Genomic DNA, 15,944 nt, shown 5'->3' on the forward strand with positions numbered 1-15,944 from the left:
AAATGCATGGTCCAAATTGAAAGACAACGAGATGCGAAGGAAACAAAAAGATCAAACTCCGGACGAACTGAAGGTGGTCGGGCATTTGTCGTGTTCTTCACTTAGCACTGGTTTTATCTCTTTCACGACCCCTCGGGGTGCGACTGGACAATTGTTCCCGCCAAAATTTGAAACATGTTCGCCGTATGTTCGCCATATGTTCTCTATTCTTTGAAGCGCGAGCTTTTAGGACGAGGGAGGAAAAATTAACACTGCAACCCAATAGGACCAAAAGTTTCTTATAGAAAAACCTCGCACAAAGCAAGAAAACCAGGAAAACACGCTTGAATAAAGTGGCTACCAATAGATAACCTCGAGGATTATACCAGTAATGTCACGCACAAGTACTACTTTTAACTTACATTCATTTTCTACAAGAGGGAAAAAATCACACTGGACAAGATTGTAGAATCTTGTTATTGTACTCGTATTGATAACTACCAGAAATTGTTGGAACACTTGAAGAAGATGAGAGAGTTTCAAGTTCAACCTCAAAATTGACATCAGCAACTGGCTCCGTTGGATATAGAAGTGGTTTTGGGGGAACCTGTAGTTCATCAATCTCTTCTTCTAGCATATTAAGGACTCGGCTCATCGACGGTCGATCATTAGGGTTCAGTTGTATACACCAAAGAGCAACGATTATCATCTTCCTCGTCTTCTCTCTTTCCTCTGCTGTGGCCTCTACCATATCAACTTCCTTTTCTTTGCCAAGTTGGTCATAAACCCATAAAGGAAAATAAATTTGACTTGAATCCTTTGCGTTTGCATTTACATTTCTCCTTCTACCGGCCATTTCCATCAACATCATCCCAAAACTATAAACATCGGCTTTGTAAGAAATGCCGCCAATGTCCCTATAGAATAGCTCGGGTGCCATATATCCCAAGGTTCCCCTTGCTGCAGTCAACGTTACTATGTTGTGATCGGTAGGGTAAAGTCTTGCAAGTCCAAAGTCAGAAACTTTCGGAGTCAAACTCTGGTCTAGGAGAATATTGTGAGGCTTGATGTCAAAGTGTAGAATTTGCATGTCACATCCTCGATGTAAATACTCTATGCCTCTAGCTATGCCAAGAGAGATCTCATACATTTTCTTATAATCCAAAGAATTTTCTCCATCCTTATAGACAATGTGCTTCTCCAAAGATCCATTCGGCATGAAATCATAGACAAGAGCTTGTTTGGAATGATTGAAACAAAAACCAACAAGTTGCACCACATTAACATGGTGGATCCTTCCAATTGTCCCCACTTCGCTTATAAAATCTTGGCCGTTAGATTTTGGTTTATTCAAAATCTTAACCGCAACTTCATTGCCACTTCTAAGTATTCCTTTGTACACGGAACCATAGCCCCCTTCACCTAACTTGTATTTGAAATTTTTTGTGATCTTCTTGATATCTGAGTAAGAGTACCTTATGGGCAAAAAGTTGTTGCGAGCTTGTAGAAATTCTTCAATGTTTGGGTCCATTGCTCGGTGCCTTCTCATCCACTTATAGATTAGAAGTATCAAAACACATGGAGCTCCGAATATGTATTTTACTGCTAGGAAGTGAACTGCGTAGAAAAGTGTCTTGAGATTAGTGTAAAGCATAGTCTTGTTTATTTGTTAGAAAGTACATATAAAGTGTTTTCTTCACATATAGCGCGATTGTTTCGCAGATGTGAGGAAAAAGGAATTGTCCATACCGAAGACAAAGCCAGGATTAGGAACGGTATTCAATGCAACATTTAGCGCCGTGCCCCAGGAAGAATTGTCTACAGAAAGCAAGAGATTCATGAGGACATATAATCAGAACTAGCTAAGTAACGAATGAAAAGTAAGTATAGTAGTTAACTAAGAAAATAAGATATGAATTAACAACATCCTAAGCAAAGATATATTAAGGATAAAAACTAATGTTACATTTGCATACTGTATTCGACAATCAATAGTAGTAAATATTCAACACATCCCGTGTCATATTTAATGTGTTCTTTGAACCTAAAGATTTCATCTAGTGAATTTTCTAGCCCCATCGCGACTTAAAATATAGTAAATCAACAAGTTTTGCTTTCAAGAGATTCTGAATGTTTCACATAATTTCGGTTTTGAGAATTAAAAGGTTTTTGTGACTATACTTGATTAACTTATGAGGTGGGAAGTGGGCTTTTACTCCCCATTTTGGGAACTCTTGATATAAGAGAAAAGATCAGGTACTTTGAGCTAATATAAAAGCTTTTGGAAGGAACTAAACACAATTTTCTTATATTCAATCAAATGCAGATGCTCAACGTTGACTTAGCACAAACTTAGTTTTTTTCCCCCAAAAAGCACAAACTTAGATTCCATTCGTTTCATGAAAAATGTGATCTTCTTAAAAAATATATTTTAGGAAATTGACAATATTTTTCAATGTTTGGCTTAAACCTAAAAATGAAATGGAAAATATTTTCTGTCGTTTGGTATGAAAAATATGACTTTCCTCCGTGTACTCCTTTAGATCATTTATTAATTTTTCTTTTCTTTTTTTTTTTTTGTTCTTTTTTCTGTTAAAAAATTCAAATTTTAATTTTTTTTTTTAAAATATTTTAATTTTCTTTTCTTTCTTTTTCTTTTTCTCGACTACCGTTTGAATCGGCACCAAAAAATGTTTTGACCATAGGTGAGGAACGAGCTTTTTGGCCTCTTGCGACACTTGAGTGCCACGGATCTACGAGGCCCAAGCCTCGTCGCCCTCTAGCAACACTCGAGCTCACCTATGGCTAGTTGTCGACCTCACTGTGGTGGGCAAGAAGAAGAAAAATGGAAAAATAAAAAAATTAAAAAATTCGAATTTTTAAAATTAAAATTAAAATTAAAAAAAAAATGAGTGATGAAAGAAAGAGGAGGGAAAATGATTTCCTCTCTATGTGCTTTTTCCATTGATGAAAAACGTTTTCCGATGATGACTTGTTCGTTTTCTGTTAATTGAACGTAGGAAAATTCAAAAAACATTTTTTTGGAAGTTATTTTCCACGAATTGAACGAAGCCTTTTATGGATCTACCCTACAAGTTTCAACTATCATTCTATGGATAGGAATAAAACACAATGCAACGTGATTGTTATTGTCATTTTCTCTCGGAGAATAATTATTGTATTCACAGTGAACCAATTATTTGCGTGTCATCTTAATCCCCTCGAGGGCTAATTCGTTATATTTGGTTTTGCTTACTCAATCATCATGGTTGGGAGTTCTACGAACTTTACTTGCGTTTGTTACTTTGTTTTTTATACCAATCAATCACAGTCTGTCGCCTTAAGGCTAAAGAGCTACAGCTAGAAACATATATTAGCATATCGATCGGGTAAAGTACCTCAATGGAAAGGCATACTTACAGTAGTCATAGGATGCGCATCTTTCCCCAAGGTATCGGAAGCCTAAGAAGCAAAAGTCATACGTTTTCATCTGCGGCGGCGCCCTGTAGATGGGTCTTACCCAGTAGGAGAGATTAAACCCATCGGCCATCGCATTGTGGATGTCGTTATAGGAGATCGTGCGATTCTCCTTGGACAATGCTTCCGCTTTATACAATAAATATTCTGCTGCGTACATTGACCTGGTTATGGTGCAAGAGTCCTCAATATCCAATGGCGATGCGTCGATAACGGCATATGAATGATACCCTTCCGTAACTATACATGGTTCGGTGTTGAAATACGAAGTAGATCTCACTTGCTTTGAGCAAGATACAATTACCACCCTGGTTCCAAGGAAAAGAGGTACGGTTCATATTTTTCATCACCGAAATTATAGGGCACTAACTGGCGGAGAGGAAGGGAGGAACAGTTGCCCTTTCGTAGGCCGACGTCCACTACTTCCATACGCCCATCATTCCAAGGGATGGAATCCAAAACAATATCAGGATGTATCGATTTCACATGATATTGTCCATCAAACAAAGAAAGTATCGTGCGGTTATCTTTACACGTTAACTCAAATCTCGAATCACCACAGTCTCTCCGGTCATCTTTCAATCGAAAAGGATAGTGTATGTTGCTGACTTCGCCGCATGATGAAGGGCTGCACAGGTAGTTGTTCCTAGCATAGCAACTAATCCCAGCTTGTATTATGAGAAAGAGGAGTAATGGGAACGGCTCCATTTGGTACCTGAGTTGAGAGAACTTGTCCAATGCAGAGAGCTTTTTGTTTGTCTTTGGTTATTTGGTGCGGAGGTGCGACAGAAAAGGGGATGCCACTGGAGAGACGTACCGTGAATGAATTGGAAGACTAGGAGTCAGGTCTTTTGAAAAGCCCAAGTCAAGCAAATGACCCGTCCAGAGCGGTCCAAAGTCAAGAAATTGGAGCTTCCTACGTGGTGGAACGTATGTGGCTTGGATTGATAAGCGGATAAAAGTCATATCAACGTTATTATGTAAATTTCGCTGGAAGGCCCACGTCTTTGTCGGTTGAGATAATCCTGGTCTGTATACTCTATAAATCATAAATTGTTTTTTTATTTGATCACACAATCTTTTTCTCTTACCAGCCTTCTGATTGGTGGATTTTAATTGTGGACATAACACAAGTTAATTTAACATATAATTGATGTCCACAACTTGTGACCTACTATTCACAAGGACAGTTGAATAAAGTTTTCTTTCGATCAAGGATGAATGAAAACATAGACCTAATTACAATCATACATTTTCAAAAATATATGGCAAGTATTGAAATATACGTACAATAGGCCACTGAAAATAATGTGCTGAAAATTTCATTTTCAAATGTTTATTTTTAAAGTGGGTTATTTTTCTCGGGAAGCTTAACTAACGTCACCACCAAAGAAGATAGATATTTGTTCTTCGCACTACACACGCATCTCATGATGTTTTGAGGAAATTCTCACTAGAAATGACTTCTCTTTTTCCCCTACGTAACATTCGGTCAACATCGTATACCAAGAAAGTCTCATTATTGCCACGTGATGGAAATGCTTTGTCAATCCTACAAATTTAATTTACGAACAGAAAAGAGCAATCACTTTGCTCCTATCAAAAGCATGATTTCTGGGCGTTCTTGATTAGCCTAAATATAGAATTAAGTTTCAAAATTATGCAATCAAATCTTGAAAATTATCAGATTTGTGTGATCGACAATTTTCATTAATTCCATCAAATTTGGGTGATGAAAATCTTAACTAAATGCTCTTTCTATAAACTACAGGCTAAAAAATAAAAAAGCCAAAAAATTAAGCAGGGGGAGGGGGACTCTCACTTGACAACGGGCAACAACTGCTCAATCATATTCACTACTGCGAGCAGGCAAGAAAGCCTCGCCCAGATCAAGGCATGAGTCGATTGACCCTAGCAGGGTTGTCGAGAGGGCTAAGCAACCCTCACGTGGGGGTGACAAGTGGTGAGGCCTTGTGTTCTTCGTCTCGCGCATTGTTGCTTCTCTAATCCACCAAACCATATCAAGCCTATCCAATTGGTCGTATGAGCAGGTTGATGTTTAGCATATTTCACACTTGAATGTGTAACGATTATAACCCAATAAATCCATTAATGATACGTGAATTCTCTGATGCTGGCTCTTTACATGTGATAAGTATTGACAATCAAATCGAATCACGTAAATCCAGTGCGTGCTTTAGCATTCCTTGTTGACTACATTGGTAGGTTTGTTCTATCGTGCTTTTTTCAATTACAAGATTTGTCAGCTCCCATGTACGTTGCAACAAAAATATTTCTGGATTTCCGCTTATGCAACTCATCTCTTGTTACTCATTCTTTCACAACTGCGGTTTTGACACGGTGGAGTTAACAACTCTTAAGTCTTTCTCTGAACGGACAAATCTTGACTTGGCAATAGCAAACGGTCTACGGGGAGTTGCCCGTCTAACAAGGTTGAGTCGAAAGTGACAAGACACTGGCTGTTTCGAGGGTGCCCATAATAAGCATTTACTTTATAATCTGCCCATTATATCATTCGACTAGAAAACGCGTAGCATTTCAGAGAAGGTTCCTTTTTCTGACGATGATCGAAAAGATCAGTTGGGTCATCTGCCTTTGCAATGACCAAGTCAACCTACCAATCAACAAAAAGTCAAGTCAAGAAAAGTACATTGTGTAGACCCACCAAAGGTTTCATAAGTAGAAATTACGCAGAGCTTGCAGTACACGCATTGAAACTAACATAACAAGTGGTGGATACTTCATGGATAGCTTTCCCACTAACTTGGAACGAAACTTGTCTGGAATTTCTAAATCTGATTTTTTTGGCAAATTAATAATTTTTAGGAATCAACTTTAGCACAGTAAAAATGAACAATCGTGCCCTAAATTGGATCAAAATAGTAACATTGATGATAATAAACTCTATTCATCTGAGTTTCAAGTAACAATTTTCAGTCATTACTTCTTCCCATTAAGTGAACTAGAAGTCCAACATTAAAAATCAAACCCGTCATCTTCACTAGAACTAATTTCCACCCTAAGCATTTCTATTTGTTCTTGATATCACGCTTCTTATTTATCTTTGGAGTCTAAAAGTTATTTATCTCTTGTATCAGCGATTCATTTTATGATCTTCTCCAACCTCGTGTTTTACTCATCATTTTTCTTTTCAATAAGCACCTTAGTAGGGGTGTACAACCAGACATGGTATACTGGAGAACCGGACTGGCCCGCCCGGAAAATAAGGTTAGAAACCGGTTCTTGTTGAAACTAATTCGAGAATAGGTTCCCAAAATTTGAAACTGGTTTAAATCGGTTTGGAAACCGGTTCCGATTGATTACCTACTTGGGAACCGGATCCCGAATTGGTTTTGGAACCGATTTGGGAACTGATTTTGTAAGTATAAATCCAAAACCTTTTTTTCCCCTTATTTCTATTCTTACCCCCACAATCACACAGCGTCTTTCCTCTCGACTCTCTCAAATATGCACGGCACTCCTTCTTCATCATTCCTCTTCATCGTCTCCCTCCCTCATCGGCTCCCTCTCACACCGTCCAATGAATGATGTTCGTCACCACCAAATTCTTATGTACCACGTGGATTAGCTCGCATAATTTCTCTTTTGTAGGAGGAGTTATACTTGTATAAATGAGTAGCTTCATGTAGTAGTTGTGGGATTAAGACTAATATTAGACCTATGCTTGTTGCTAATTCTTTGCCTTATGATTTTATTTACTATAATTAGCCCTATAGATCCTTAATTTTTCGTTTAGTTAAAAAGTTAATGTATTTATTTATTACAAGTGCTTAATATTTCGATATAAATTAGGAGGTATAAAATTCAAAGTTGTATAAGGTATTGAAAGACTGTAAAATAGGTTCCAATGGAAATAGGGTTGACCCTGAAACCATACCGGAAAAACATGGTGAGTCAGATACATGGTCCAATACAAATAGGGTTGGGTACATAGTCTAAAAAAAGGGAACCGGTTATAATAAGATTGGGTACAAGTTCAGGTCTAGACCCTACTCACCCTAGACTCGATCACCCCTACACCTTAGTAACGGAAAAAGTACTAAAAAAGTCTTAAATCTATGGCATTAGTGTCAATTCAATCTTAAAATTTTCAATTGGTTTAACTTAGTCATACACTTTTTCATATTAGTACCAATTCAATTCATTTGACTAATTTTGGCCGAGTTGACACGATGTGGACGCCGATTGGGTGGCAAACGCTAACATGGCAATTTTAAATTTTTATTTATTTTTTTCAAAATTTTGGGTACGTTTTTTTCTTTTTCTTTTTTTTTTCCCTCTTCTTCCTCCTTGGGCTTCTTCCTGCAATGGTCAGTGAGACTCCAATGAGGCTCGCCGACTATTGGGCAAAGCAAGGTCGAGCGAGGGCCGCGACACTCGTCGGCAGCCAACAAGGGCCTCACGACCCTTGCCCAGTGGCTAGCGAGCCTCACTAGAGCCTCATCGACCACTGCGGGAAGAAGCCAAAGGAGGAAGAAGAGGAAAAAGAAAAAGAAAAAAATTAATAAATAATTCGAAAAAAATTCAAAATAATTGTAAAATTACCATGTCAACTTTTGTGGCTAGCTAGCATCCAAGTTAGCGTTTGCCTGCCAACCGACATCCAAGTCAGTGCCAGCCAGACAAAATTGGCCGGATGGATTGAATTTGTATAAATGTGAAAAGGTTTAGAAATGCATTGGTCCAATTAAAAGATTTAGGATTGGATTGGTACCAACGCCATAGGTTTATAACCTTTTTGATATTTTTCCCTTTAATAACTTAAACACTAATATTGTAAATTAGTTTTAGCGTAAACAGTATAACCATTCAAATCCCTCATCATGACCTCTACTTTTGGGCTAATTCCAACTTGCCCTCTATAATTCTGCGGTTGTATTCACTTCCATGCTCAAGTTGATTTTTCTCCACGCGCATTCCTCCATACTGATCACTTGTAACTCTATTTTGAAACATGTTTGCCATGTATTCTAGAGTGCAAGCTTTTAGGACAACGGAGGAGAGATCGACATGAGACTCAAAAGGACCAATAGTTTTTTTTTTTAAGAGAACCTCGTCCCAAAAAAATGAATAAATAAACACATTTGGAAAAAAAAAAAAAGTGGCTACCTATATATAACCACTAGGATTATACAACTAAAATCAAGTACAAGTGATAGCAATACTTTTATTTTGGATTCAATTTCTACAAGAAGGAAAAAAATCACACAAAATAAGAATGTGGAATCATGTTGCCGTGCGGATACTAGTAACTACTAGAACTTATTGGAACACTTGAAGAAGATGAAAGAATTTCAAGTCCAATCTCAATATTGACATCGGCAACCAGCGTCTCCGTTAGATACAAAAGTGGTTTTGGGAGAACTTGTAGTTTATCGATTCTGGTTTTGGGGGAACTTGTAGTTTATTGATTCTCCCTCTAGCATATCAAGGATGCAGCCCAACGAATGTCGATCATTATGGTTCAATTGTATACACCAAAGAGCAACAATTATCATCTTCCTTATTGTCTCTCTTTCTTCTTCTAGCAACAATTATCATCTTCCTTATTGTCTCTCTTTCTTCTTCTATGGCATCTATCATTTCAACTTTCTTTTCTTTGTCGAGTTGATTGTAAACCCACAAAGGAAAATAAATTTGACTTGAATCCTCCGCATTTGCATTTACATTTCTCCTTCTACTAGCCATTTCCATCAACATCATCCTGAAACTATAAACATTGGCTTTGCCAGAAACGCCACCAATGTCTTTATAGAATAACTTTGACGCCATATATCCTAAGATTCTCCTTGTTGCAACCAATGTTACTATGTTGTGATTGACGGGGTAAATATTTTCATATAACGTAGGGACTATATTGAACACTTATCAATAGTTCATGAATCATATTGAATAAATTAAAAATACAAAGACAACATTGTAAATTAAGTTAAAATTTAAAGACTATTTTTTACACTTCCTTTTTAGATAACCCAAAAAACAAATTTCACACTCATGAAACTCACAGCATGGCATGTGCATCATATCCCTAGGGCCACGTCCCATCTCTTTCGGTCTGAAGAGGAGACGCCACATGGCTTAAAAAAATAAATAAATAAAAATAAAGTTTTTATAGCACACAAAAGTGCAAAGAGAAATCGTGGATCGTTTGTGTACTTTGGGTTGGCCATACCTGGCAAACTTCCTTATCCACTTCCAATTATAAATAGTCAAGGGCTTTTGTTTCATGGCCTGCTCCCGCAAATAGTGTGCCTTCGCGCGTGGCTAAAGTACTCCAATCCAAATCGTTTCCTTGGCCTTAAGCCACAAGTCCAAAATCCCTTCGCCTGATTTAAAGAAAAACCAATATTTTTCTTTGAGAAAAAAAGAGAAATAAGAAAAAGGGTCGTCGCCAGCTGGCTTTTGATTTATTTTTTTCTTGATGATCTCGATTGTTTTTGTCCGGTTGCAATGGGGAATTCGAGACGATTAGGGAGCAAAACGGCAAGTTCTCTTCATGTCCAAAAGCTTTTTCCAAAGTTGCCTATGAAAATGCTCGATGTATCTGCAAAACATTCCCATGTTAGATCAATGTCGGCCTAGCGATTTACGTTGAAGTTTGTTTTGCCCATATTGCTGGCGCATGTCATCAGAGCTTAGTTCTTTAATTTTCATTATCTGAGGTCGAAGTAAGATAATAGCTTGAAAATCTCCAAATTTTTCAAGTCCATATTGTTTGCCAAAGTCAAAATTTAAAATCAAAGGTCACAACCAAAGCCGGATAATTTATAACAAAAAAGCAACTAAATCATGCTAGACAGGTTCTTAATTTTATCTCTGGATAATCTTAGCTTCCTGTTTGTGAGACTGAGTTGGAAGGTTTGTCTTTTGCATTTGGCCTATCGGACTTAGTAATGACATGCATGTCGGAATTTAAATTAATATAACTCAAATTGGCATAAATATGACCGTATCCATGATCACCCTCTTGATTTGATTATCTTTGCGGAGCCTATCTACGACCTAGGGGAGGCATATTGCTTTCACTAAGGACCACTGAAAAATACAGCAAGATATTGCCGAATATAGAATGGCTGAGGTGCTTTTTGTGCTTTAGGAGCTGGTTAATAATTGAATTGGGCAATCTGTAAGCCCGACGTTCAAATGGGCCCTCCTAATCTCAGACAGATTTGAGAAAGAGAACGTGCAAATCGGTTTAGTCTTTTAACTAATGGGTCATTAGCGATGTGGCGTGGTCTCTCTGACATAAAAGAATGTTGTTATGAGATTCTTTTACAAGTGTGTAGCAACAACATTACATGTCATATGCCTAATTCACCCTTGATAAATACTTGCTTAAGTGTAATTTCTTAACATCACAAGCGGTACTTATCTTAATGCGTCAATCCACACTCCCATGGATCAAATTTAGTAGGCTTAAACACCACTAGCAAACGTTAGATTATTTTCAATTCATATAAAACCTTTCATATCCTAATATTACGATGTATCATATTGACACGAGACAAAATCTAGCTAAAAGAGGAAAAAAAAAAAAACTGAATTGATGACCGCATCGATCAATTGCTCCGGCAGACTAACCAAAAAGAGAGTGATAGAGTTGAAAGAGCTCCTTTTGTTGTCTCCCAAATGGCTAGACACTGATGTTTAAAGCATATTCATTTAACAAAAGCATACACAAACCTGATAAAAATATTACTGGTCAAAGTTGGAACTTTTTTCCGGCGTGCCAAGGAAAGTTTGCTTCCTTAGAGAGGGACAGATTGTGACCTAGAGACGTCAAGAGAGAAGAAGTTTTAGCACCTCATGATGGCTCATCGCTTTCTTTTCTAGGACATTATAATTGTGATTTTGGATTCCTCATCCTACGTCATACTTCTTTGATATAAGTGAACTTGCCAGTTATCGTCTATCAAATATCATTTCTTTATTAGGATTTTACGAGTATTCATTAGTAAAAAAAAAAAAAGGAGGCAATGGTACTTATGCTAAAAGAATAATATGCATTAGACAATAGACTTATTGTGGTCATAAATCACTTAATGCGGAGCTAACAAATTATTATGTACATGCATTAACACATATTCATGATATTTGTCCATCTTTCTAACTTAAAAATCTCAATCGGAATAACTTACATGTGCATCTTCTGTCAGGATCTTGTATGTTCTATTATTTACTCGGTGGGCATCGAATCTGAAGATCAACACACTAGTAAGAATTAGCTCGAGCACGCAAAGAGCTCCGGCCGCCCTTTTAACGGGAAAAAAAGAAAGTATTTTCAATATTCTGTTTTTCAATATGACGTCACCATTTTAAATCTTTCTCAAATCTGATTGATGTTACATGGCTTGGGGATCGCGTAGGGTTCCCTGACTGGCCCAGCTGGCACACCACTCGAACGTCGGAGCTTGCCTCCGATTTCCATCTGTACATGTTGACAATGTCGGAAACCCTCCCCCACTTCGTCTCAGTTATGCCGCATATGATCTTCCCCTCTGTTTCTATTTTTTCTTTTCATATGTTTCTTCCATGAAAAAATGCTTCAATTCTAGGTTAAGAATTATTTATTTTCAGTGGAAAAAATTAAGAAAAGGTCTTGTTATTATAGTTGACGGCGGTCCGCTGTTATTAGTATCTTTTCTGGGATAATTATTGCTGTCAATGGTGGGAAATAACTGGACACAGCTATACACAAAGCTTTTCACAATGAGACTTTGTCCACCAAGGATGGACACATTTCGTGCCACGGAATTGCACTACACCGCATGACCCACTGAGTCATAATGTTGTCAAACAGCCAAAAAAAAAAAGAGAGAGAGAGAGAGATTATCCACAGTGTCATGGATATGCTACGTGATGTTACCGATCAATTAGCATTTTTCAACCATCAAGTTAATCCCAAAGTCAAAAAGGAGATTCCCCGATTGATTTCACTTATGCAGCCTTAACGTTCTACATCATACAGTTCCACATTATGAATTTTGGTTGGACCGATTTTGCTCAAAGACCGATAATTGAAATATTCGCGGAATTGACACATGCTTGAGCTTATGATTGATTGCCCGTTCAGCAAGTCCAAGGGTGCTCGTTGTTCACAAACCATCACATGTGTTGTTTTATAGGGTTTAGGGTTTAGAATTTATGGTTTAGGTTAAATGTGTTGAGAAAGGACATATTTATAGAAACTTTCAAAGAGATAGTCAAGACTTCTTTTTTTTTTTTCTTAAGAGGTCAAAAGAGATCATTTGGTTATACTAATTACACTGCTCGCTAATTTCTTGGCAGAAAAGAGAAATCCACTCTGCCAATGGTTATTGATTTCTTAAAGACATTCATACATATAACGACGGATAAGGTTGTCATTAGTTAGAAAACAATGGAAAATGGACCTTCGATGTTGATGGAATTGAGTTAGCAATTATGTGATTTAAGTCATGACAGATACATGTTGTGAAATGATCAAGTTCAATTTATCTGAGTAATGTCCTAACTCTTATGATAATTATTACCAAGAGCACTCTTGCGTCATAGGGGCATGAATATTTTTCATTTTTGTAAATTAGAGTATGTATTTTAGTATAAATATTTTGTTGTACCCCATTTCAAACAAATCCTTAAAAAAAAATAATGACGTACTTAGTTCATACCATATGATACTGTTAAAAGGGACTCAAATAACAGTTAAAAATTTATAGTTGTTGCTGTTATGTGACATAAGAAGGTTTTATATTCAACTAATGACATTATTGGAACATCGTCACGAAATAAATAGCTCGTTAAAGGAAATACTGAATAGGAAGAGAAAAGGAAGAGTTACGTTTGCTAATTTGCCATATCAAAAGGCATTGAAATTAATGTCATTGGGTGAGGCAAGCTCCGTAGAGTATGCAAGAAAAATTCTCCTTAAAAAGAGAATGATCAGCATTTTGCGAACTACAAGTTCAAAAGATACTCATTGAGGACTCTAATAGAGAGTACTCTATAATAGTATATCCGATCAGTGTTAGTTTTCGCCGCTACTATGCTTAGTATTTAATAATTGGTTAAAACCATGCGAGGAAGCGGAAACCTCTTTTTATGCGTTTGTATTTGCACCTTAGCTTTCGAGTTAGTTGGTGACATTATCTCAGATAAAAAAAGCTACGGTATCGTCTTGAGCCATAACTAAAGTTTGATAGCCTTTTATATCAACCTAATTTGTGCAGACCTTTCACTAAATTAAATATATGAAACCAGAAAAAGTGATGAAGCCGTCACGAACTAGTTTTGAAACTAATACTTCAGTTTTGAAACTAATACTTCTTTTTCACAATTTCGGTCTTGGTTGTCCTAAATGAAAGAGCTTCACGTTATTTACTCATTTTTTGTTTCCCTTTAATTACATTTTGCTCCCTCATTCTTGTCATATTTTCCTCCCTTTACGAACGATAACCCACGTGTAAATCAATAAATTCGGCGGCATTATTCGATGACCAACTAATTTGAGGAAGGCATCGAACTTGCAACAATTGCTATTTGGATAAAGTCCCGTCATAATTTATTTAAAAATAATTAAAAAATGATAAAATAGAGAAAACAAATTGGGAGAAGAACGCTGTTACGAAAATGCTCCTCCAATTCTTTCTTTGCCGGCCGGCTTTTCTCCCGTATTTCACGAAGTTCAACCCCAGACACTTGTAACCTCTACTTACGTTCTGATTGTTTCGCCAAAAACATTTTCTTTATTTTTCAAAAATTCAGTTCGTTTAGAAAAATAAGTTAACCAAAAATATTTTCCTAATCAATGAAAAAAGTTTCCTTATCAAAGCTTAAATTCAGAAATCATTTTCCAAAATATGACTAGGTATCGACGCTTAAGCACAAAAATCCTAACGCTCATTCTCGGGCCCTTCGTAGCTTCTTGGGACTCCAACGCCCTAGCTGGGGTCCATCTAAGTCGTGCCCGAGACCTCAACTGCTACGCCTAAGTCCTTCAAGGCCGGGCTTGGGACACCAGTGCCTAAGCCTATGCCCGAGATGCTAGGCCCAGTAATATCGAAACAAACGGAACCTTAGAAGATGAACTCGCACCCATTTTTAAGATCCATCGGAATTATGCGAAGTTTCAAGTAGTTAAGTTTGACTTTTTTAAATGAAAAAAAATATTTATTGGCAGTATGAAATTAAAGTACCATTTAATATTTGAAAAATTATTAAAATGATCAGGTATGGTGGCAAGCCCATCATAAAATGGCTCAAGTGCTATATATCCCAAAGTTCCTCTTACTGCAGCGAACATTTCTATGCTGTGACTACGGGGTAAAGTCTTGTAAATCCAAAATCAGAAACTTTCGGAGTGAAACTTTAGTCTTGGAGAATATTGTGAGGCTTGACGTCAAAGTGCAAGAGAATATTGTGAGGCTTGACATCAAAGTGCAAACTTTGCATGTCACATTTTCGACATAGATGCTCTATCCCTCTAACTATGCCAAAAGAAATCTCATACATTTTTGTATGACCAAGAGAATTATCACCATATGTATGCAAAACATGCTTATCCAATTTTGGCATGAAATCATAGACAAGAGCTTGCTTGGAGTAATTGAAGCAAAAACCAAGTTGGACCACATTAATGTGGTGGATGCTTCCAATTGTGGCCACTTCACTCATAAAATCTTGGCCGTTGTGATTTTGATTTGTTCAAAATCTTAACCGTATTTGCCACTTCTAAGTACTCCTCCGTACACATAACGATATCCCCCTTCACCTAATGTGTGTTTGAAATTTTTTGTGATCTTCTTGATTTCCTAGTAAGAGTATCTTATGGGTAAAAATTTGCTGTGAGCTTGTAGAAATTCTTCAATGTTTGCATCCATTGCTTGATGCCTACTCATTCACTTATGAATTAGAAGTGTCAACACACATGGGGCTCCGAATATGAACTTTGCTGCCAAGAAGTGAGCTGTGTAGAAAATTACCTTAAGATTAGTGTAAAGCACAATAAAGAGTGCTTTCTTCACATATAGTAAGCGAATGCTTCGTAGATGTGAAGAAAAGAATCATCCATACCGAAGACAAGCCGACATTAGGAACTCTATTCAATGCAACATTTAGCTTCGTACCCCAGGAAGAATTGTCTACAGAAAGCAAGAGATTAATTAAGACATAATATCAGAAATAGCTGAGCAATGAATGAAAAATACGTATAAGGAAAGAAGTATTATCATCCTGATTAAATTTTTAAAAAAAAAACTAGGTATAAATCAACAACATTCGAAGCAAAAATGCATAAAGCTAATAACTGATAAATATCCTTAGCCTCAACAAGGGAGCACACCATTAACTTCTTTGCGTGCTTTTTATTCCCCAATATGCATTTCAAAAGATCAGGTACCTTGAGCTCGTGTAGAAATTTTCGGGAATAAAACACAACACGGTGATTGCTATCCTCATTTTCTCTCCGA

At 37.0% G+C, this 15,944-nt stretch overlaps 1 protein-coding gene across 1 annotated transcript; it reads right to left on the reverse strand.

Moving 5' to 3' along the window:
• Nucleotides 1-259: 259 nt before the first annotated feature.
• LOC104427280 (rust resistance kinase Lr10) lies at nt 260-4,246 on the reverse strand. The gene is made up of 3 exons (XM_010040393.3): nt 3,400-4,246; nt 1,729-1,797; nt 260-1,596 (listed from the first exon to the last, which is right to left on the reverse strand). The coding sequence occupies exons 1-3, from the start codon at nt 3,614-3,616 to the stop codon at nt 428-430; spliced, it is 1,455 nt and encodes a 484-aa protein (XP_010038695.3). The 5' UTR covers nt 3,617-4,246; the 3' UTR covers nt 260-427.
• Between the last annotated feature and the right edge of the window lie 11,698 nt (nt 4,247-15,944).

This window comes from Eucalyptus grandis, chromosome 11, assembly GCF_016545825.1.
Source record: "Eucalyptus grandis isolate ANBG69807.140 chromosome 11, ASM1654582v1, whole genome shotgun sequence".
Classification (NCBI taxonomy): domain Eukaryota; kingdom Viridiplantae; phylum Streptophyta; class Magnoliopsida; order Myrtales; family Myrtaceae; genus Eucalyptus; species Eucalyptus grandis.